The following is a 23055-nucleotide window of genomic DNA, read 5'->3' on the forward strand; positions in this document are numbered from 1 at the left end:
CATAGTCTAGTGCATCAACTTGTGCTGTTGTTTTGAAACCACCAAGTTATGTGCTCCCCCATTGTGTGTGTGTGTGTGTGTGTGTGTGTGTGTGTGTGTGTGTGCGTGTGTGTGTGTAGAGCTGTGTGAGACGATAATGAGTTAAGCAAAAAAGGTTGGAGCCTGCATTCATTCAAGAGCAATGACGTCGCCCACCAAGCAGACGAGGGGAGTTTTTGGGAGACCACTCCAAGTGGAACTCCTTGCGAGGCTGGGCTGTAACCTGAAGCCAAAGAGAAGTGAGAGAGAGAGAGAGAGAAAGAGAGAGAGAGAGAGAGAGAGAGAGAGAGAGACCGAGGGAGAAAGAGAGTGAGAGAGAGAGAGGGAGAGAAATGGAGGAAGGGAGGGAGGGGGAGGGAAGGACTGAAGGGGAGAGAGAGAGAGAGAGAGACGGTGATGTCAGCTGAGATCAGAAAGTAAACAGAGTTCCAGACTGCAGCATGCTGTCTGCGGGACGGGGACGGCAGCTGGGGCGAGCCCACGGGGGCACCCACACTTTCCCCTGCACCGGCACCCATGTCCCTGGGAAGGAGGGCTGGCTCCTCTTCATCTCCCTCTTCATCCTCATCTCCCTGCCCCAGGGGACGGCCTGGCCTTACGGTAAGAAGAAGTCCCTACCCTTTACCGCTGTTCTTTTTCCTCCCTATCTCTATCTCTTTCTCACAGCCTCTCGGTCTCTGTCCTTTGTTCTCAAAAAGCCGGCATCAGCACTCTCTCCATCCCCTCCCTCCCTCCTCTCCTTTAAGAGCGGAAAAGCATTCAGTGAGACTTGTAAAAGACGACCCAGAGAGTGATGTAAAGTAGACCTTTTTAAAGAGAGGGGGGGTAAGGAAAACAGTGCGGCAGAGTTTGAGCTGCCCCAGCCTTTACAACTCTTGTTATGAGATACAGAGTGGAGAATTGTTCTGTACAGTTCTGTTTATTGTCCAATTAAAACCGGGTTTGTGATCATCATGTTTCTTCCCACTTATTGCAGTTATTCTCTGTGAGAGATTACATGCAAGGTTGTTTTGAAGTTGCTTTAGCTTTAAAAAAACAAAAAAAATGTGTCTCTTGAATCTGTTGAAAAAAACACAACAACTGCAATAGTTTGGATGTTGCACCACATTCGTGAGGTAGAAGGAGGCAGTCGGAGCCCTAATAGTGTTGCTTGGCAGTGCGTGTCTGTTGTGCTAGACCTTCTCTTTAAGCGTTAAAGAGTGTTGTGGGTGAGTTCCTCTATCTGGCTGTTTACCCTGGGTGACCACTTGAACTGCTGCAGGAAGACATGAGTCATGTTTGAGTCAATCATGCTGTTCATGGTAATGTGTATACCATACACTGTCTCCGAGACGCCTGTCCAAACCTCTGGCCTCTGTCTGAGTCCTCGCAGGCTTTTGGGAGTGCGCGCAATTAACACGCAGTTAACTAATACCATCAATTTGTAATGCTGGTGAGCGAGGGAAAACATCTTTTAAAGGGGCCAGGAAGAGTATAACTGCGGTAAATTGCGATGACTAAGACTGGGTTCCTCTGGCATACGGCGCTCTGGCAGATTTAGTTACTTATCTTGTACTCAGCTGAGTCAGTTTGAGCCCTGCTTGTTTCATAATCGTGTAAATCAGCTGATGACAGATGATCTCTGTTGAGCAACACTGTTGTTTTTTAAAAGGGAGGAGAGGTGCTTCCAGGCAAATGCCAAGACGTTAAGTTCAGGAAAACCCTGTCTTTGCGCACGTCTGTTTTCATGTGTGTGTGTGCATGTGTGCCTGTGTTTATGTCTGTGTGTGTTTTTGTGTCTCTACCTGGAACAGACCCTGTTGAGGATTGTTTGATCTATGTGAGGTTTCTACTTCTTTTCTGTTTGGGATTATCCACTGAATCCCCAAGATGTCCTCTGTTCCTCTGATACAGTTCCTTCTGTCCAGTCAGTGATTGGTCTTCTCATGGTGTGTTTAGCTAAGCCCCGCAGGGACGTGGTCTGGGCTACCGGGTAGCTAGCAGTAGGAAACAAAGACAGAGGGTAGAAGAAGAGTGCGCAGAGGAGTAAGGAGTGAAGAAGAAAAAAATATGAGAGTGGAGAGTGGGGAAGTTTGGCAGGGAAGTTTTGTTAAACAAAGAAAAAATTGGTCTGTGATTGAGCATTTGGAAAAATAGTGTTTCATATTGAGCGGAAGAGTTCATTCCAAGTTGAGCGGCCTAATGCTGAAAACAAATGTGCATATCTCAGACTCCTGTTTGACCTACATTTTAGTGTGAGCACATATAATTTTTCCCAATGTGGATACTGGAGTGATAGTGTTTTCATTGAGCTTGTGGCTTCCTAGCAGAGGGGAGTTTATTTAAAGCAATGCACAGGATGCCCGTTGAGATCTACGTTTGGGATCATGCTACATACAGATACGCAAGTCCGCCGGGAGTTTCCTGTTCCACGACAGCTAAATCGCTCAGACCTCAAAATACCAGACAGCTGCTGTGGGCAGTGCGCAGAAGGAATTATACGCTCACACTTACACACACACACACACGCGCGTACACACACACACCAGCTATAAAATCAGCTATTTTTCCATGGTACGTCAGTGTCAAATAAGCACCATTTTGCCACGGGAAACAATTTATTCAGTAGCAGATGTAACTTGCCATCCTATTTATAGGCAACTCTTCCTGACACAATTTCTGCTGTAAGTAAGACAGAGAGCAAGTGTGACACGATAATGCTGTTGCATGTATTGTACAAATCAGCATCACTTCCCCAAGACGTCAACAAGGACATGCAGAGCCACAGCCAGAGCCAGGGTGACAGAGACAGAATTAATCTGTAATGCAATCTTAGTTAAGCATGTCGAGCTCATCTCAAACTTCCATCTTCATCACTAAACTCTGCTCAAACCCTCTACCTTGTGTGTGGTTGTCTAGCTTTGTCGGCAGTTAAAAATACCTGAGCTGTGGCTGTGAGCTTGGCTGTGCAGCAAGACAGACAGCCGCATTCACTCACACTGATAAGATACGGTTTCTGAGCAGAGGGGGAGAAAGAGAGACTAGAAAATAGAGGATTTCAATGCCAAAGCTGTGTTTCTGATAACATTTGAGTGTGAAATAAGAGCTGAATTACACAAGTAATCTGAGACCCTGAAGGCAGCATGTATCTGCAGATGTGAACCTTGGCAAAAGTCAGTGTTGATGTGAACAGACAACAAATAGAAAAACAGTAGACGCTGAGCTTGGGTTTTCATCCCAAATAGACAGAGGAAGATGCTTCCAGTAAAGGCTGCCAAAAACTGACAGTTTTGGAGCTGTTATGGGTGAAGTTCTGCACGGCTCATGGGAACTGTCTCTTTGTGTGTGTGTGTGTGTGTGTGTGTGTGTGTGCGTGTGTGTGCGTGTGTGTGTGCATGCATACGTGCGTGTTTGTGTATTTGCATGCTCACGTGCAAAAGCTCTCTTTACATAAAATACATTTTAAAGAGAGAGAAATAGTTCAGTAGAAAAACTAAACTGTCATATCAAAAGTTTACGGTGTGTCCTTTGCAGAGGTCAGTGTTTGCTGTCCCAGGTGAACAGCAGGGTAGCGGTCCAACGGGGCAGGGAGGTTATACACAGAGGTCACAGAAATCACCTGATCCCAGTAGGAAAGCGGGTGAAGTTCTGTGACCGATTCTCTGCTCCCAATAATAATGATGTCAGCCTCTGGATCCACATCAAAGGTGTGCAGCAGAGGCACGCGGGCTAGCAAACCTGCCCCTGAAGCTTGTGATGTGGTGGGAGTGCTGTGAGAAATAAGGGGGTCCCCACCAGGCGACGGGGAGTCTGTTGAGATGCCTGGGTTATTGCTGTTTTCGTTTCTATGGCTTCTTGACATGCGTGTCAAGGAGTACATTTAGTAGCACAACATCTGGAATGGAAAAAGCAGATACCAATTGCATAAGACCAGAAAAGCCAAACAACCCACACAAAGGTCCGCACGCTCAGCTACAGGACTGGAAAAAAAAGAGCATTTGTGATCTGCTGATACACCGTGTTTCTATGGCTTAGTGCCAGCAGTCTTCTCTCACAAAGGCGAGTTACTATGAGTGTGTTGGGGGAAATATACAGACGCCATCACAAATACCAAGACACATTTATATCAGATCAGGTTGGATGGTAAAGTTGCTAAACATAGCCATGGAGAACAATAGCAAAGCAAAAATTGGTATCAGACATAGACATTGGATTTCTTGCTAGTTACCAGTCTAACAACTTTGGCTGCCAGAGTTTGTGATCAAATACACATGAGCCAGTGGCACGAGACTAGATGAATGCAGGAGACAAAACACAGCTACTCACTGTCTTGGCTTCAATTTACATGCCTGAGAGGCAGAGGTTAATGAAGAATGATAATTGGAGTGAAATATGCATGGTTGTGCTATTTTCCTCACACTCTCAATTAAACATTCTCAGTCTTGGAATATGTATAAAATGCTTAGATATTTGTGCCAAAAAGTAATTTCAGAGAAAAGAAAACACTGCTATTGATAGGCTGGAGCTCCAAAAAGCGCAGGCAAACATACTATAAACATATGCACAGATGCTTGCTCACTCACTCACTCACTCACTTACAGGCCTACTTCTGTGCATGTGTGCTTCCACACCTGTTCACACCTTCCTGAACAGTTAGTCTTGTAAACTCACACTTGAAATTGTTACTATCCAGTCTGTAGTTATCTGCAGGTGTTGACCTGGAAGCCCCACGGATGTGTGTTTATAAGGCAGCGAGTTATCTCTGCTTTGAATAAGTTGAATAAGCCAAAACATAGCTGTGGAGAAATGATCTTCAGCGTTGCGAGTCAGTAAACAGTTATTAAGGAGAGGGGATGGCAGTCAAGAGATAAACGATGCATTCCAGCATGAATCCAGTGCTGGGGGAGAAACCTAAGAGTCATGCTTTAGAGAAAACAGAACAGCCTTATCAACAGAGCTGCAGTTCAGCAAACTCAATCCATTCACAGTATGTAAACACTGAAAATACTACCGCCTGTGTTTATGCGCCTCTGGGAGGTGCATTTGATACAGAACAAAGAGATGAGAAATAAAATACACCTGTGGAAATCTTAAAATCATCCTATCAGAACTCAAGACAAATTGTTCTTCTGTAGGAATGTACTGAAGCCGGTCCAAGCCACAGGATGTCATTTCCCCTGTCGCAGGACAAGGACACAGAGTGGCGATCGATGTAATGACATTACCAGGCCGGCTCATAAAGTCTTTTGACCCTTTCATGTTGACGCCCTATAAATCAGGTCTCAGTCTCTCAGGCCAGCTTCCTATACAAACCTCAGTAGGGAAGCAGTAAAGCTGTCCCATAAGGAGAGAAGATGTGTCGGCACCTCTCAATCCACCATGTGGCAGTCATCACACCTCTCAATCCCCTAACACTCATCAGGGGTAATGTTTGCATCCTAGAATGCTATGCATTGCATGGTAATGGAAAAAGTTTAAAAAGTGATTGGTAAAATTGGCTGACAACAAAGTAACGGCAGCAACGGCTTTAATCCATTCACACTGTGCCTCTCGTTTGACAATACCAAGCCTCGGCCTTATGTAATTGGCATATTGTTGTAATCATAACAATAGTCGTAGTTATTTGAGATTTAGTTGCTTCCAACTGCATGTGAGTGGAAGCAGAGCAGAGTTTGGATTGTCTCCTGGTGTCCAGACACTGAAGAAAGTCAGGCTGCTGTAATCAAACAATTAGCAACTTCCATACATTACTTGCTCCAAATCGCTATTTTTTGTTCAAATGCTAGAACCACAGACCGGCCTTATTGTTATGGCAATTCTGTTGATTATGTAGAAATACATGTTGAGAAACTTTCTGTCAACATGTTTGGGTTTGACTTGAGCGAAACAAAGGATGTTTCTTGCTGTGGATGAAGAAGTCTTCTGTGCCACTGCCATAATGTGCCTTTGTGTTTTACCCACAGCATAGTGAACAGTCTTTCTCTCTCTCTCTCTCTCTCTCTGCGTCTCCTTTTTCTCTCAGCACGCATTTCTCTAAACAGACATGCCATGCCCAAGGATGTTTGTGGCTCTCACACTTGGTCAAAGGAAATCCACAAAAATGACAATTTGAACAGAAACTATGAGCTCCTCTTTTTTGAGTCAAAGCGAGGCAGACAGAGCAAGACAAAAGAACACAATGCAAAAAAAAAAGCAAGCCATGATAAAAACAAGGCTGAGGGTCTCTAGGTCTACATGTGTTCTGACCACATAAAACAATTACTGGAGATTAGTGTGAGAACATGGATGTTGTGCAAGGGACTGGTTACACGCCCACTGGCCCGAAAGAATTTGAGTGGTATGAAAGCATAGTCCTGAGGTCGATCACACATCAGGACAGTGATGAGCAGACAGAGCAGAGAGGCCCCATGCTGTCACAGGCTCTGAATGTGCTTGCGAGGCTAATTCATGAATCCTCTTTTGAGTTATCAAAGCAATAAATCAGCCTAAGAACACAGGATAATCCAAAACAAAGCAATATTGCCAAATAGCTGCAACAGCTTTACAAAGCGGCGTTACCAGGACAAAGACTGTCCTTAAATAGCACCCATAAATTTGACCTAAAAGCCAAAGCACAACCTAGATTCTGTTTGATTAACGTCAAAGTGTATGACATACTTCAGTCTCCTGACATACTTCTTCAGTGGAAGAGGGGAGACAGTTAAGGAGAAGGCCAGATTCTGGCTGGGGTGAGATATAATTTATGATTTCATTAATGTCAGAGGGCAGGAGGGACGTCAGCGTTCCAGGACATCTGTACTTCTCCTCTCCAGCTGACTGTCCGCAAACAGCCTCTGAGAGATGAATCACATGTGTGTCTGCGTGTGAGCGTGCATTTATGTGTGTGTGTGAGTGTAAATGTGTATGCCTTGTGTGTTCTTTGCTGTGTCATGTATGTCTGTGTTTCAGAATTAGAAAAAACTTTGGACTTCTCATTGCAAAAAAATGGCGTTTGACAAAATGTTTGTGTTTAACAAAAAATAAAAGCACAACGCTTCTAAGCTACATAAAACAATAATAAACAGAGCTGGCGTGCAACTGTGGCATTACGAATAAAACCAGTATGCGAGTGTGTGTGTGTGTTGCAGGTTGCTAGGTGGGGAGGTTTCAGTAAGTATAAATGTTAAGGAGCGGATAAAAGGAGGAGGAAGGGAGGCGAGTAATTGTCATTGTAGGGATGGAAGGAGGGTATGTATAAAATGCTGCGATGACATTGCGCCAAGTTCTAAGTGCAGCTTCTGTAAGTTCTCTCTTCCACATCTGCCAAAGGAGAATTTCCACTGAAAATCGTCTGTTACATAACCATGACCGCTCAGACTGAAAGCGTCCTTGAATCACTGTTTTCCAGTGCAATTAAACATGGATTTATTGGGTAAAAACTTAACAGAGGAGGAGAAGGTCAACGTTCAAACTGAAAAGCACTTTCAGATTAATGATCTGATCCTGTTTTCCATGACAGTGACTTGACCAGTGTGGTATGTTGCCATTACTGAGCTAATGATGTCTGATGTAATATTGTACGAGAAAACACACAACTGAACGAACAGGGGAGGTAAACAACTAAGAGATACGCGGCCCCCTAAACAGGAAGTTGCACCCATATGGCAGTGGAAATAACCAGAGACTCACTTAACACTAGTCAGGCAAGAGCATGCGGCACGGATAAACACAGTCCTGACATTAACCGACCAGAATCCTCCCACAGCTTCTCAGGCTTTTGCTGACCATAACCCACACCAGCTCACATTTTCCCACAATGGCGACCAATTACATCGAAGATATTTTCTCCGCGTTTGACTCATCTTCCACTCTATTTCTGTAAACAAAATTTCCCCGTTGAGTCCAATCAAACACACATTTTCTAAAGGATGCACTGCGAAAAACGGCCATCTTAACAAGTCATTTAGTCTCATATTCAGCCTTCGAATCTTATTTTTCTTAAAACAAGAGAACAGTTATGGCAATGGGGTGAGATAACTCCACTTGTTTCCACATTTTTCACTTGTTCCAGGAATTTTCTAGCAATGAGTGTCAGTATCCTAAAACAAGTCGGAATAAGGCAGATCACTGCACTACTATCAAGAAAATGACACTTGATTCTGCAGAATTCTTGAGTTGCTTTGCATTGGAAACAAGTGAAATTATCTCACCACACTGGTCGTTTTCTTCATTTGTTTTAAGAAAATGATGATTTTAGGACTGAATAATAGACTAAATGACTTAAGATGGACATTTCTGCAGTGTGGTTAAATAAAACCACCAAATTTTTCCTTTGTGCTCATTTCAGTGATAGGACTGAGTTGCTAACCCTGGATTATCATCTCATCCAGACTACAGGTATTTGTACAATCACTGCCCCGGCCCGGAGTGGAACGTCATGTGCAGGGGCTGCTGCGAGTACGATGTGATCCGCTGTAAATGCCCGCTGCAGGGGACTCCTGTGGGCTACGCCGTGCCATGCTGCCGCAACGCCATCAACGAGTGTGACCCCTGCATTATCCATTCAGGTACTGCAGTCAATCTAACAAACAATACCTCCACATCGACCATGGGAACGGGAACCACTTTCATTTAAGATTTGTCCACCTCTATGAATAGCCCTATTTGAATATAAATAGCCACACACTTCCATCTTTGGATCTGGTCTTTCTCAAATGTCTGCCATGTACCTGCTGGACCAAGTGCAAGAGCAATCAGCTACACAGCTGTTTGCAGCGTAGCATGACAAACTGTCTGATAGCTAAGATTTAAAATAACTTCTGTCTTTGTGTCTGATCTAATCTGCTACGTGTCTGGGATCAACTTCACATTGGCTCTTCCTCTTGTATTGTTGGCAGGATAAGGGAAAGTGAAAGAGCACAGTTGGAACGTTGACTCATGAATGAATTGTGTGTACATCTGTATGGGTTTATACTCACACATGCGCATATTAATGTCTGTGTACGCGCATTAATATACAAGTTCAAGTTTGTTTATTTATTTAGCCCTTTATCCCAAGCATGTTTCAAAGGACTTTACACAGAATGAGCCTAACTAGATCTACAAGCCTAATTGACACAATCAGTTGTAGAACAGCATGATGTAAGTCAAACACAAGGAAGCGCAACAAAGCACAAGACACACAATAGCAAATTTTAGCAAGACATAGCAAGTCTATATGTGAGAATATAAGCACATGGGGATATCTGCACATGTGCACACCAGCTCACACATCCAAAACCCTCTTTCTACAGTATATCACATGTTATTTTCCTAGACACCGCCCGGCGAAGGAAGTGTGTCATGTTCTCTTCACAGCTTGCATGTGCTCACGTTTTCTTTTATGGGAAAAAAACAGCTGTTCATAATCAAATGAATACCTGTACCTGTACAAAACACTGAAAAATGTTATAGCCTTGAGTACACTCATAAATCCTCCTGTGTACATCTCTAGCCCATTTGTTGTTTACAGTCATACCTGTCATCAGGTCGTACGATGTTTTTCACTCTCCTCACTGCCCTCTAAATGTCTGAGCCCACAGACGGAGCAACCTTGGAGTGAAAATCCATCCTCCCAGGAAACCATTTTGGAGGGTTTTCTTCACATTTCTATTTCAGGAAGCAGCAATGTGTTTATGTGTTCGGTCTTAGTGGAACAGGAGCTTGATGCGTTTAGCAGAGCTGATGTAAAGGAAACATAGTAGGGGTCCGGTGGAGGTGGGTTCAAGCTGTTTGAGGGAAGAGTTCTGAGAAAGAATCACTATTCTTTTGAAAAATGTAAGTCTGTCTGTCTGTCTGTCTTTGTCTGTATGATCCTTGCCTCTTTGTCTGTATTCATTTCTGTCTCTCTGCCCAACCGCCATATCCCTCTTTCTTTTCTTGTCTCTTTCTTCCAGGTTGCAGTATATTTGAGAACTGTAAGCGCTGTAACAACGGGACATGGGGTCCCAGGGATGACTTCTTCATCAGGGGCCAATACTGTGCTGAGTGTCGGCCTGGCTGGTCTGGTGGAGACTGCATGCGTGAGTCGTCTCATCCCTACTCATCCTCCCTGCTGATCTATCTTCATCTGGGACAACTGTGTCAGCTTGGAAAGCTGCCATATGCCCAGGAGGTTTTCCATATGAGGAGCTGAAATATATACAGGAATCCTATAAAGACATTTAATGTGTAACATTTTGGCAGTAACTATAACTTTCTCTATATGCAAATATTCTGCCTATGGGGCACAAGAAAAGACATTTTATTCAAAGCAGAAACCTGGCAAGCTGTTGAATGCCTTTACTGGCCCTGTGCCTATTGGGTTTATGTTCGTTTCTGTTTGTTTAGCATAAGGGGGCTTTTTTCCATGTTGACATTTTACAATGGCTTTGGAAACCCAAATGTAATTGCTTTTGGCATGAATGGTAACTAAGGTAGCTGCACATAGACCCACAAAATAATAATTCAAATATAATTAATGGCTGCTCAAATTCAAATGTTCCTCCAGTTCCTATGGTACATTGCAGCTGGAAATTCCATGTGTGTGTTTTTCAGAGTGTGGGGGAGTGATCCGTAAACGGCAGGGCCACCTGGTGCTGGAGAGTTACCCCACCAATGCCCGCTGTGAGTGGACCATACAGGTAGACCGTCCCTTCACCATAGACCTCAGGTAAGATAAAAAGACTGCAAATGCAAAGTCAAAAGCAAATGCCAAAGGTTAGAGATAGTATCAGTTGTCAGTAATTATTACTAACTTTTATCTATCTCACAACATGATGGATAAGCCTAGAGAAATTTCAAGAAACACCACACAATTCAGTTCTTGGAAAAGCCACATAAAACAAGAACATGCAACATGCATAGAAAAGAACATGCAAACACAATAAGATGCTGAAGACCATTTGCACTAACCTGAAGGGGAAAAAAGTTTTTGGATCTATTAATGTATTTTTTGCATTTGAACAAAATCTAACGTACAAAATCTAAGGGTACACATGATCCCATTCAGTGGCATCCCGGCTGAGTGTCACACACTGATTTAGAGCAAATAAAAAGAGCAACTTGCAGGGGTAATGACTGTATTGGCTTACATTTAAAAACGTGCTTGTGCTTACTGCAGGCTGTAAAGAATACATCAGATTTCAATAAAGTTCAAGTTGACACAGTTTCATCTGGCGTGAAAGGATCAGTTTTAGGGATCTTCGATGTCCATCTGTAATACTTATTAATGGCTGGCCCACTTAAGTCAAATTTCCATTCAGTTTGGATGTTTCTGCAAGATGTATGTCATGGACTGATGGCAAGCTAGACTCTACACCGAAGTTTGGAAACCACAACTCCCCGCTTTCAGGAAAGTTATTACTTTACAGTCCTGTGATAACTTTCTATTTCTATCATTTTCTCCATTACACATAAAGCTTTTTTACGGGCGAGCATTTATGCAGGGCTTTAACAACACAAAAGCTGCATACAGCTGGATTCAGGCCAAGCGTGCAGTGCATACTGTAATGGTATAGTATAGTGCAGAAAAGATATTTAATGATTCCAAGCATTTTTTTTTCTGCTAAAGCTCTGCATTAAAATTCACAGCCGTGAAGAACTGCAACATGCATAGGCAGCCAGGCCAAATCCATGCTGTGACGACAAATGTCAATATAGACACGATTGATTGCTTCCAAAAGAGAAGTAGTAGATCTGTAGTCGTAGAAATTAATGTCACATATTTTATGTTTTATGTCACATATATATGACATTAATGCCACAAAAACCCTAAATTAAACAGTGCTGCTGCGCTCAGAGATTTATTAATGGAAAGCTATGAGTTTTGGCTTGAGTCTCTGGGGAATTACTGACAGCATTTTCCTGTATTTATGTCTCTCTCCTTTCACTCTTGTGGATAACTGTAATGACGGTTCCCAGTACACTCAGATCAACATATTTACTGAATTACAACCTGCATTACTTGTCAGGAGCTGCTACAGGCTAATTTAGCATTATATCTCATTAGTTTAAGCCTCATTAGACCCAAGGGTCTTTGATAAAGGATAAAACTGAAGGACTTGATGTCATGCCAAAGCCTTCTATAAAGTAAGTAATGAGTCCTCCATGTCACTTTCAATCAGAGGCCAAGGAGATGAAATCTGGCAACATTGAGGTGAGCCAAGCAGAATCCTTTGTCTTTTTCCTTGCTTTCTGTAGCAACTCAGCCACACTTTTCTTTCAGTGTCTCATTTTCTGGTTGTCCTGATCCAACTCACAGATGTCTCAAAGTCAAACAGCTCATGAATTGAAAGTGTATAAACTTATCTCACCAGTTATTACCGGCACTTTAACTCTCATTAAAACAGGCCCCAAAGCCACACTTCCTGGATGACCTGACTGTATTAAAGAGAAATTGAATGTTTTGGAAATACTGGCATATCCCCGAGAGATTGCACTGCAGTGCAATCACCAGCCATACTATTTGTTTTGGAAATAATGTTGTGCAACAACACTTTAGAAAAAAAAACTAGTTTATGCGCGATTCATGAATAGATATTCATGGATGGATTCAGACATTTTATGGCTGTTTTAACAGGCAATGATAAGAAATAACAAGATGCTTATTGAGACTGGCATGGATGATGCTATTTATCAGCAGGACTGATTACCAATTACATAAATGTTATGGCATTTATATGTACACATCAACTGTTTAATGGGCACAGAATGAGTGTTTATTGAGTGACTATTTATCATGGGGGTGAAGAGGTTCTAAAGCTTGCCAAAGCCACAAAGCCAAAGATTGGCTTTTGGCATCTGTTTTCTGTTGCTTGATATGTTTTAACTTTTTTCTGACTGCTGCCAACTGTCGTTAATGATTATACTATATCTCAAATATTAATCTTGTCTCATATAAGTTGTCCCATCAACTGCATACAGTTACAATTGTGGTTTCGTTGTATTAAAATGCCTATACTTGTCATAGCCGTGATCTCAAAATTTGCACTTTTTCCCTGACATTTTTTATTTATTTTTTATTGATAACAAGGAAAACAGAAAAAATGCTTATACTGCTAATATTGCTTACACTTACACTTGCTTACACTACACAAAAAACATAAATGTAAAACTCTGTGATATTGGGGGAAAATGAGACGCAATCTCCACAACTCCATTAAAACAAGTGAGCCGTGTAAAAGTGGGGCAAATCATGCCGCAGCTGTTAACATATTCAATCGCTACGATTATTGTTCATTACTTGTTTGCTGGCTGCAAATTAAAACGAGTGTATGAGTGTGATGATGCCAGCGAGCATGACACTGCCAGGAAACCCAGGTGCTCTCACGGTCCTGGAAAATGTTGGTTATACCAGGAGCACAACAGAACACTCTACACCCACAAATTCAGTCAGTTTGCTTCATGTGGTTTACTTCCTAGTCAAGTTGAGTCAAGCCCCGGTGAGAGCACTATAAACTGTTTGATGTGGAAAATACAGATCTGCTACTGCAATGAAAAGGTTCTTTATTTTTTTGGGTGAGTGTGTCTGGATAGGAGCAGCGGAGGTGGAGGTGATAGAGGTGGAGATAGAGGTAGTTTTCCAGGGGAAAAACAGGGACATGATGGGAACTTTGTCACCCTTGTATCCCATCGGTTGAGACAAGTATAGAGTATTATTTGTAGGGGAAATTATTCACAGCAACACTTCAGTCCATTCTTCTGAATGGACGGAAGTGTTGTTGTGAATAATATGACCTAAGTTGTGTTGGCCTAATATGCCAAGCTTGTGCACCAATTCAAATAATTTCAAAGTTTGGATAGTTGTTGACATTTCATTTTGTAAATGAGCTTCACTGCATTGTTTACAAGACTCTTCAAGGCATTCCACATTTGTCTGAGCCTTCCTGTTTTCTTTCCTATTTTTCCTCACGCTATTAGGTTCATGATGCTGAGTCTGGAGTTTGATCATTCTTGTCGCTATGACTACGTGGAGGTCCGAGACGGTGATAGCATCAACTCGCGTGTCATAGGCCGGTTCTGTGGAAACAACAGACCTGCTCCGATTCAGAGCTCTGGCAACAACCTGCACATCCTCTTTGTGTCTGATGGTTACAAGAACTTTGACGGTTTCTTTGCCACGTTCCAGGAGAGCTCAGGTACATCAAATGCCGGTGGCAACTATGTCAATTTCTAACAAACCCAGGCACAGTAATTCTCTTCAGTTCCTCTGCCCTGGCCTTGTCAAATATACATTGTACTCTTTGGATATTTCCACTTGACTTGACATTGGTGAAAAACAAGAATTTAACACCAGCTGCACATGTGTTAATGTATTACTGAAATACAATTGCTATGAGAGCACACACACACACACACACACACACACACACACACACACACACACACACAAATACTATACCCGTGGCAACATCAAGTCCAATCAAAATAAACAAAGGCTTGCTGTGCAGAAATGCCCACACAGATTTAAAAATGGAATATGGAAATGCCATTCAAACGGTCTCAGCTTTCAATACAAGCCTCTTGGTGTAGCGTATGTGCTAGAGAGCCAATAGTTTATGCACACAAGATGTATCAGTGAAATGTTTCTTTTTGTATACTTACACAATACACATGTATGTTTACAGCATGCAGCTCCTCTCCCTGTCTGCATGATGGGACCTGTGTGCTGGACACGTCCTACACCTACCACTGTGCCTGTCTGGCTGGCTACACAGGACAGAGGTGTGAAAACGGTGAGTCTTTGTAACTTAGGACTGAAAAGCCTCTACAGTGTGACCATGCTTATATAAGAGGCTGATATTTGAGAACAAGGTGGGAAGTGGAGAAGCATAGGTTCAAATCACTGGGCAGAATAAAGCAGTTTTTGGCGTAGGATCGTTTGTTGAATTACGTATCCCATAAGGCATTTGAAAGGAAATGGATTTAGTAATTTTGTGATAGAGATCAGATAAACCTAGTGTTTAAACAACAACCTCACTCAGTGTCAGTGCTGTATTTGACCTCTCCGCTTATAAGCCTTTTAGCCGTTATTGTTTTCTAAAGGCGAATGGTGATTCACTGTCACAAGGGAGAGAGTGGTTTGGACTGCTTTCAGGCCAGCTGCCTTCCCTTTCCGTGGTCAGTCCCGTCTATGGCTGCGGCCAATCAGCTGTTCAGCAAAATATGTGGTACGTGTCACCAGATGGACTGCAAATGGCAATGACCACCTAATGGATAAAGCAGCATGAAACTGAACGGCATGGATCCACCTAATGAACTCATACGGCTAGATATGGCGAGTGGCAAAGGAAGAGAAAGAGGGAATGAGGGAGAAACTGAAAGGAAATAAGGCTGCCATAGAAAGTGTGGGGGTATCAAGAGAGAGAGGGAAAAGAGTGAAAATACTGTACACTACCAGTCAAAAGTTTGGACACACCACATTTTCTTTATTTTTACTATTTTTCACATTTTAGAATAATAGTAAAGACATCAAAACTATGAAATAACACAAATGGAATTATGCAGTGACCAAAAAAGTGTTAAACAAATCAAAACTATCTTATATTTTAGATTCTTTAAAGTAGCCACAGCTTTGCCTTGATGGAAAGGCAAAGGCTTTGGAAATAAATTCATACATAGGCATCAACTTAACTATTTATCTAAGAAACACATTTCAAGCATTTAAGCATAAGCCCTTAGATCAAAATGGCTTTAAGATAATGAAAAACATAGTTTCAGAAATGTGAGTAAACCTTTATGGTTTCCTCTACACCAGCCTTGAGTTTCCCTAAATCTGGACGGTCACTTTCCACTACCACACTGCCACAGCTCCACTTCTCCTTGTGGGGTAGTGCTGCTCCCTCAGGGTGTGGTTAGAGTGACTCTTATTTATGGGCGTCTGGACCTGGACCTGCGTTTTAATACCCGCTACACCTCCTTTAAGACCCTGCAAAAACAGACTTCCTAAGAGCCCCACTCACTTTTACACTTTTTTTTCTGGTGGTCTCATTTTCAGGGCTAAATTTGAGTCTATAAAACTAATGGTGAAATAATCCTACTTCTATAACATGAGCCAGCTTTTCCATTGGAGTAGACGCCCGTAAAATGCACGAGTTTCATTCTGCACACTGTGCATTCATCTGTACTCCCATGAGAAATCCTCAGCTGGTCATTTCATAGAATACAGTTAGGATAACGCTAATGTCTTCTTTTCTTTTCTTTTTTTTTTTTTAGAAGCGTGTAAATGTAATTTGCATTTCTCCCCAGAGTCAGTCGGAGAATTCTAAGTATGAAGTTGGCAGCATCTATATTTTGGATCTCCAATAATCTACCTGTCATTAATTGTAAGCTAGAGCTAAAACGGACATGTTATTCTAGGCACTCAAGATAGGAAATCTCTCTCTCTCTCTCTCTCTCTCTCTGCTTGCCATATATTTTAATCCATTCTTCAGTCTATTTAATCTATTTTGGAGTGCAAACATAATTTCCAAGGCATTGACAAGAGGAAATGGTAATTTACTTAAGTGTCATTATTCATAGCATCCTCTATTAGCATTCCTGCCTAATATGTCTCCATAAGGTCTCCAGACCACCTCGTTATTTTGAGAGTTTTTTTTCCAGGAAGCTGGATAAACTCTGACATGGGAGACGGGTAGAGCAGGAAAAGCCTGTAATTTCAACACCTCACAACAATGCCAACAACACCTCAGATTGTTTCTGCTTTATTTTTCAAAATTATTCAAAGGGGTCAAGCACAGTTTTCTTTTCCACTTTTGGATGTCCAAAAGCATTCTCCATCCCCTAAGGGACCGAAGTTTGGAAATGCTGTAAGGCAAAAAGACAGTGATTATAGGGAGGGTTCCCTGGTTTGGAGCTGTAAAACCACAGCCAGAGAATTTCATGGATCTGACCCAAGTTAAAGTCAACAACACAGCAAACTTCCTGAGGGGATTGTCTCGCAGCAAGTGGCGTAATGTGATCATTGTAGCATTAACACTTGTCTGTGCATGTGTGAGTGTTTGTGAACTCGGTGGTGGGGTGTCGCAGGCCTCTAGCACCCACATTTGTGTGTGCACAGTCTGCACTTTAGATGGAGACAGAGACCCAGTTCAACTATAATCAACAAACCTGAAATACAAGGAACAGCACATGACAAAATGCTGAAGGAGTTATACTATATTTGCTGCATTTGTGACAGGAATAGCATTATTTTGCATTTGGTTATTATCTTGAATTCTAGAATTACACCCAGTATTCCACAATAAGCGGTCACCCACATTACCATTACCAACCTCAGTTCTCTGTTACCCACTCCAGTTTTATAGCAGTGGAAAATTGACGAAAGCTCTTTTATTGCATGCATTCTATTTCTTCCTCCTTTACAAGCCATGTGTTAATGTCTCATTGTGAACTGTTCACACTTTACTATGGCGGGTGAAATTATTCATTAATGAGCCTGTAAGATAGTGGGCTGTGTTTTTAAAGCTCTGGGTATTCTTAAATGGCAATTACAATGCAGAATAATTAGTGTGGGAGCTGTGAATTGGGTTCCTGAGCTACCTGTCTGACCTGCGAACACCAGAAAGCAAAGCACTCACTGAAGGTTATGTACAGTCTGTTTGTGTGGTCTTTTACTACCGGGGAGGTGCAATGAACTGGCGTTTCAGGAATACACTAGATGCCTCCTAAACTTCCATACATCTGTTTTGTTTGTATTATCTGAAACTAAACCCTGATTAATGATCCACATTCTTTGAGGACAAGATAAGAAACAAAAAGACAAGACAACATGTGTTCACACCTGAACTGTGCTTGTATGTATTTCCACTCAGTGGTGGGATGCCACAGGCCTCCGGTGCCCACCCATGGCTCCACACAGGGTTTGTTTCATCACTCGGGGGCACGCATCACTTTCCATTGTGACCCTGGGTTTGAGCTGCGGGGGTTTCGTACTGCCATCTGCCTGAGGGATGGCAGCTGGAGTGCTCCAGCCCCACAGTGTGGTAAGAGAATAATGCCATTGTTTTTCTGCTAAATTTTTTAAAAATTATTTGGGGATTTGGGAAAACCATCTGTATGTAATTTGCTTGTCACTGGATGCCATACACACTAACCCCAGAGAGGGTATAAAGTGTGGAAAAAGGCCCAGTTTCAGCCTCTACAAGCCTGCATTGTTCTGTCCCCTCTCCAGTGCCAGTGGAGAGGTTCTGCGCCCTCCCACCCAAGCCAACACATGGGGACCACTTCTTGGTGTATGGGCCCAATGATGTCCTCATTGCTCTGCAGTACCTGTGTTACCGGCCCTATAAACTCAGTGGGAGCTCCCAGAGAACCTGTCTCCCTAACAACACCTGGAGCGGGACTCCTCCCATCTGTACCAAAGGTCAGACCCAGTGGCAGAAATGATGGGGATTAGAGTTCAATGGATGAGTTCAGTGCCAACAGTGTGAAGGACATACAGCTCATTTTGCTTTTGTTTTTTAAGATAACGGCATGCTTAGTACCTCGTTAGCATAATAGATTTATGCAATGAGTCACAGAAAATGAGTCAGTTCCTAGGCCCAATCAGCATGTCTAGTCAACTTTGAACAAAAAGATTTACAATCAGCTGTTAACTGACAATTCAGTAAAAATCTTTTGTATGTCCTCTATCCCCAGTGAATAACACACTCAGTGAACCAGAAAAGGACAAAGACAAGGCAAAGGAGACAGAAAGGGACAAAGAAACAGACACAGACAGCGACAAAGATGTCAGCAAAACTGAAGATAAAGGCCCAGAGAATACAACAGGAGAAAAAGACAGTGTGGGTGGGAAAGACACAGAGACTGAGCAGAGGAATACAACAGCAGTAGACAGTAAAGATAAATACATCGATACCATTCCGGAGAAAACCCTGGTTGAAGGTAAGGATAAAGCAGGCGCAGAGGAGAGAAACACTGGATTGGAAAAACCCACTGGAGGTGTGGAAGATAAAGTGGATAGTAAAGACACAGACAACAGCCTAAACACAGTTGAAAAGAAAGACCCTGAGGTAGTAAAGCCACTAGAAAGAACTCAGGACATAGGAAAGACGACGGATATCACAGAAATAGTGGTGATAAAAGACAAAGGACAAGAAGAGAAGGAGAGAAAAGAGCAGCAGGTGGATAAAGAAAGAGATCCAGACAAAGTCGGCCCTAACGACACCAAACTCAGGACAGTTGTGCCTGAGCGGGAAAACACAGTGGAGATATTTGAATGGCAAACGACAGAGAACGACACAGTTACAGTTGATACCCATGACATTAAAAAGGGAAATAATACAATACTATCTCCAGAGCTAGGGAAGGGAACCATTCCCACCAGAGGCAACGTCACACAGTATACCATGTATAGAGCAGGAGGCGGGGAAAGCGGGAAGCCGATGGAAAAGCCAACAATTACCAATGCAACAGACAGCAAAAGGGGGGAAATAGAAGAGGACAAGACAGGAAAGGATTCCACTGAGAAAACAAAGGAGGAGGAAGAAAAGGAAAAGGAGAAAGAAGGCAACCAAAGTATCATCGGTAAGGAACTCATTGAGCCATACGCAGACATATTGTGAATATGTGCAGTGAAATAAACAGCATCTCACCTTTTCCTCGGCCTCCACCCTCACCTCACCCACTCTCTGTTCCCCTCTTCCAGAGAAGAGCTGTCTGCCTCTCCCTCGCCTCTACCACGGCTATCACCGGCTGGTGCCGGGCGTGGAGCCTCAGACAGCGGAGTTTATCTGTAACCACTCCTATGCCCTCAGCGGTGACGCCCGCCGCACTTGCCAGCCAGATGGTATCTGGAGTGGCAAACAACCCCTCTGTGTAAGAGGTACTGCAATCTGTTTTTGTTTAAATTTATTTAATTCATTATTGGTAGGTAAGGGGTGCTGTGCGTCTGCACTTGTTAGTCGGTTGTTTTGGGGATTTGCTTGTTAAAGGTAGAAGTTTATGGGAGTGTACAGTGTTCTGCTGGTCACAACATAGATGAATGTATAGCACTTCTGTCAGTTTAGTCAGCATGCCCCGCAGCCTGTGCATCGGTCCAATTAGCTCTATTCAAATCACAGCAGCTGGCTCACAGCAGGTGTTAATGGGATTCTGGTGTGTGCGTGTGTGTGTGTGTGTGTGTGTGTGTGTGTGTGTTCATTTGCAGCATGTCGGGAGCCCAAAGTGTCAGAGCTGGTTAGACAGAGAGTCCTTCCACCCCAGGCCCCGTCCAGGTACGTTTAACAACGTACAATGCAATATTACGTTACACGATAAACATTATTGTTCACATAAAAAGCCTGTTAGCATATATCATTATGTAGTGGCTATGTTTTGAAGCTATAACCATACATCACCAGCACACTTTTATATAAGCCAGACTTAACTACTGTATATATCACAAATGAATGCAAATAAGCACTTTTATTACAATGGTATGCATAGAACCAGACGTTTTAATGTTTTAATAGCACAGTAATTTAAAAGCTTTAAAAGGGGTATGCATGCATACCCATGGCCTCTTCTTCCCCCCTCAGGAAGACCCCTGTGCACAAGCTCTACTCCTCCGGGCTGGGCCGACAATTCCAGTCCGACGGTCCCACTAAAGGCGCCCCAGTGCTGTCCCAACTGCCCCAGGGCTTCCACCACCTCTACACGCACATAGCGTATGAGTGTGCTTCTCCGTTCTACCAACACTCTGGCAGTTCTCGCCGTACTTGCTTGAAGACTGGGAAGTGGAGTGGCCGTCATGTCTCCTGTTCACCTGGTGAGGGCAGCAGATGACCACTAGTTTTATAGTCTGACCACAGGAAGCAAGCACCAGCACTCGTAATGTACTCACACAGAGACGAACACACATACAAACACACACACACACACACACACACACACACACACACACACACACACACACACACACCTGTCAAAGACAGTCACACAATACCAAGTGTTGACTCAATCTATTATATGTCTTAGAAATTCTGCTGTGTTTCCCTCCCTTCAACCCTTGTCTCTCTCTCTCTGTCCTCTCCTCCTGTTTGGCAGTGTGTGGGAAGCATCCGACCTTTGACCCGGAGAGGCCGGCAGAGGCTCACTGGCCTTGGCTGGCAGCCATCTACCGCCGCACCACCAATGGAGCCGGGACCAAGGTGACCAAGGCAGACAGCCAGGCAGAGTCCCTGAAAAAGGGTGGTGGAGGGGGAACTGGCGTCCACGATCAGGCTTCTGACTGGCAGCTGGTGTGCAGCGGGGCCCTGGTGAACCAGAGGAGTGTAGTGGCGGCGGCCCACTGTGTGACAGAGCTGGGGAAGCTGTACCCTCTGGATGCAGCTAAGATCAAGGTGGTGGTGGGGAAGCAGTACCGTGATGACCGCAGGGAATCCAAAGGCCTTCAACACCTCAGGGTAAGATATCAATGATCTCCCTAGTTTAATGATTGGCAAAATGTATTCCATGCAAATTCCATACTGCACACTCCGTATTAGCTTATTAAATACAAGCACAAAGTAATTGCAGTGGCTTCCCATGCATTACTGATCACGTCCCACACCAGCCAGTGTTAATTGAAGTTCATTCATTTCTTCATGACTGTGAGCATCTCATGTTGCTTGGAGACAAGTAAAGCAACATTCCATCCTGCAGTTGAGTTTGCTGCTGGATTTCTCCTCTTTCCCCTTTCAATAATTAGCTTTATTCCACCTCATTCACTCATTCACTTTCTGATGAACCTTATTTTTTTTTAAATATTTTTTTAATAAAGTCCCTCTCTGTCTCCTTTTAGGTGGCCTCCATTGCAGTCCACCCAAACTTTGACCCCCTGATTCTCGACTCGGACCTGGCTGTGATCAAGCTGCTGGACAAAGCGCGGATTGGGGAGCGAGTCCTGCCCCTCTGCCTCCCGGACGTTCAGGGAGGAGAGGTGGTCTCCAGGCAAGGGCTTGTGACGGGCTGGTCCCCTCTCCCTGACGCAGATTTGGGGGCCGATGAGCAGGCAAGGGTTGGGGTCGTGCACCTCGCTGACGTGGTGCCATGCGAGCAGCAGTACGCTCGTAACGGCGTGCCAGTCAGTGTTACAGACAATATGCTGTGTGGCAGCCAGAAGCCTGACTATGGCCCATCTAACATCTGTCCCTCTGACACTGGGGGTATCCTTGTCCTCCCTGCCCTCACTGCAGACCAAGCCAGCAACAAGCGGGACCCCTCTCTCAGCCTTACAGAGGGGCAGGGGGAAGGCAAAGGGCTGTGGAGACTCCTGGGACTGGTGAGCTTCGGCTATGACCAGGGGGAGTGTAATCCTGACCTCTACACAGTGTACACACATGTAGCCAACTTCAAAAACTGGATAGAGAGCAATATGAAATAGAAACCCTACTGTCTGACTCACCCTGTGTTCCTGCTATTGCCTTGATACCTTACTGTCCTCTTCCTTACTTTTCTCCATCTTTCAGTCCTTACTCGATTGTCTTACTGTCCTCTATTCTCTTTTTCTCCTCTTTTTTCCGGTCTTTTTCTCATGCACAAGGGGAGTTTTCTTACAAAAAGCAGACGCAACACTGGACAGCACAGTGCTCTAACTGAAGGGGGGTGCTAACACAGTCGATGTGTTGGGCATCAACCTTTCATCAGAAGACTTCAGTGTTCAGGTCTTTCAACCTGGGGTTACAGACTTGAAAATGACCTGAAAACCTTTCTAATCCATCTCCCTCTGAGTGATGGTGGTTTGCATTGTACTCATTGGTATGTATATAGGATGTAATGTACGGAATTATTCTATTGTATTCATATGACGCAAGAGATGTACATATTGTATTGAAGGACAGAAAAAAACGTGGTGTTTTTAATTAAAGAAAATGCAGTTGTGTGTAAAGACTGGTTGAGGTGTGATTTATATTCATCATATTGCGCAACTCTGTGGGTAGCTGTTGAGATGAGGAAGAAAAAAACTGACACTGTCTATGTAAATGAAGCACACAATTGGCCTGTGCTGTGGTGCAAATGAATCCAGGTCAGGGCAGCACAGTTGTAATCACCATTTTCACAACCATAAACTGAGCACAT

General features: G+C 43.5%; 1 protein-coding gene across 1 annotated transcript; it reads left to right on the top strand.

Moving 5' to 3' along the window:
- Positions 1-579: 579 nt before the first annotated feature.
- pamr1b (peptidase domain containing associated with muscle regeneration 1b) lies at positions 580-22838 on the top strand. The gene is made up of 15 exons (XM_071529145.1): positions 580-639; positions 8388-8564; positions 9933-10058; positions 10573-10687; positions 13936-14153; positions 14643-14750; positions 17829-17999; positions 18188-18379; positions 18655-19542; positions 19664-19840; positions 20165-20231; positions 20535-20764; positions 21043-21401; positions 21779-22159; positions 22217-22838. The coding sequence occupies exons 2-15, from the start codon at positions 8435-8437 to the stop codon at positions 22358-22360; spliced, it is 3306 nt and encodes a 1101-aa protein (XP_071385246.1). The 5' UTR covers positions 580-639; positions 8388-8434; the 3' UTR covers positions 22361-22838.
- The last annotated feature ends 217 nt before the right edge of the window (positions 22839-23055 follow it).

Source organism: Centroberyx affinis, unplaced genomic scaffold (genome assembly GCF_046629955.1).
Source record: "Centroberyx affinis isolate AG114_WGS23_722 - 3 ecotype Tasmania unplaced genomic scaffold, CSIRO-AGI_Caff_v1 ptg001770l_1, whole genome shotgun sequence".
NCBI classification, from domain to species: Eukaryota; Metazoa; Chordata; class Actinopteri; order Beryciformes; family Berycidae; genus Centroberyx; species Centroberyx affinis.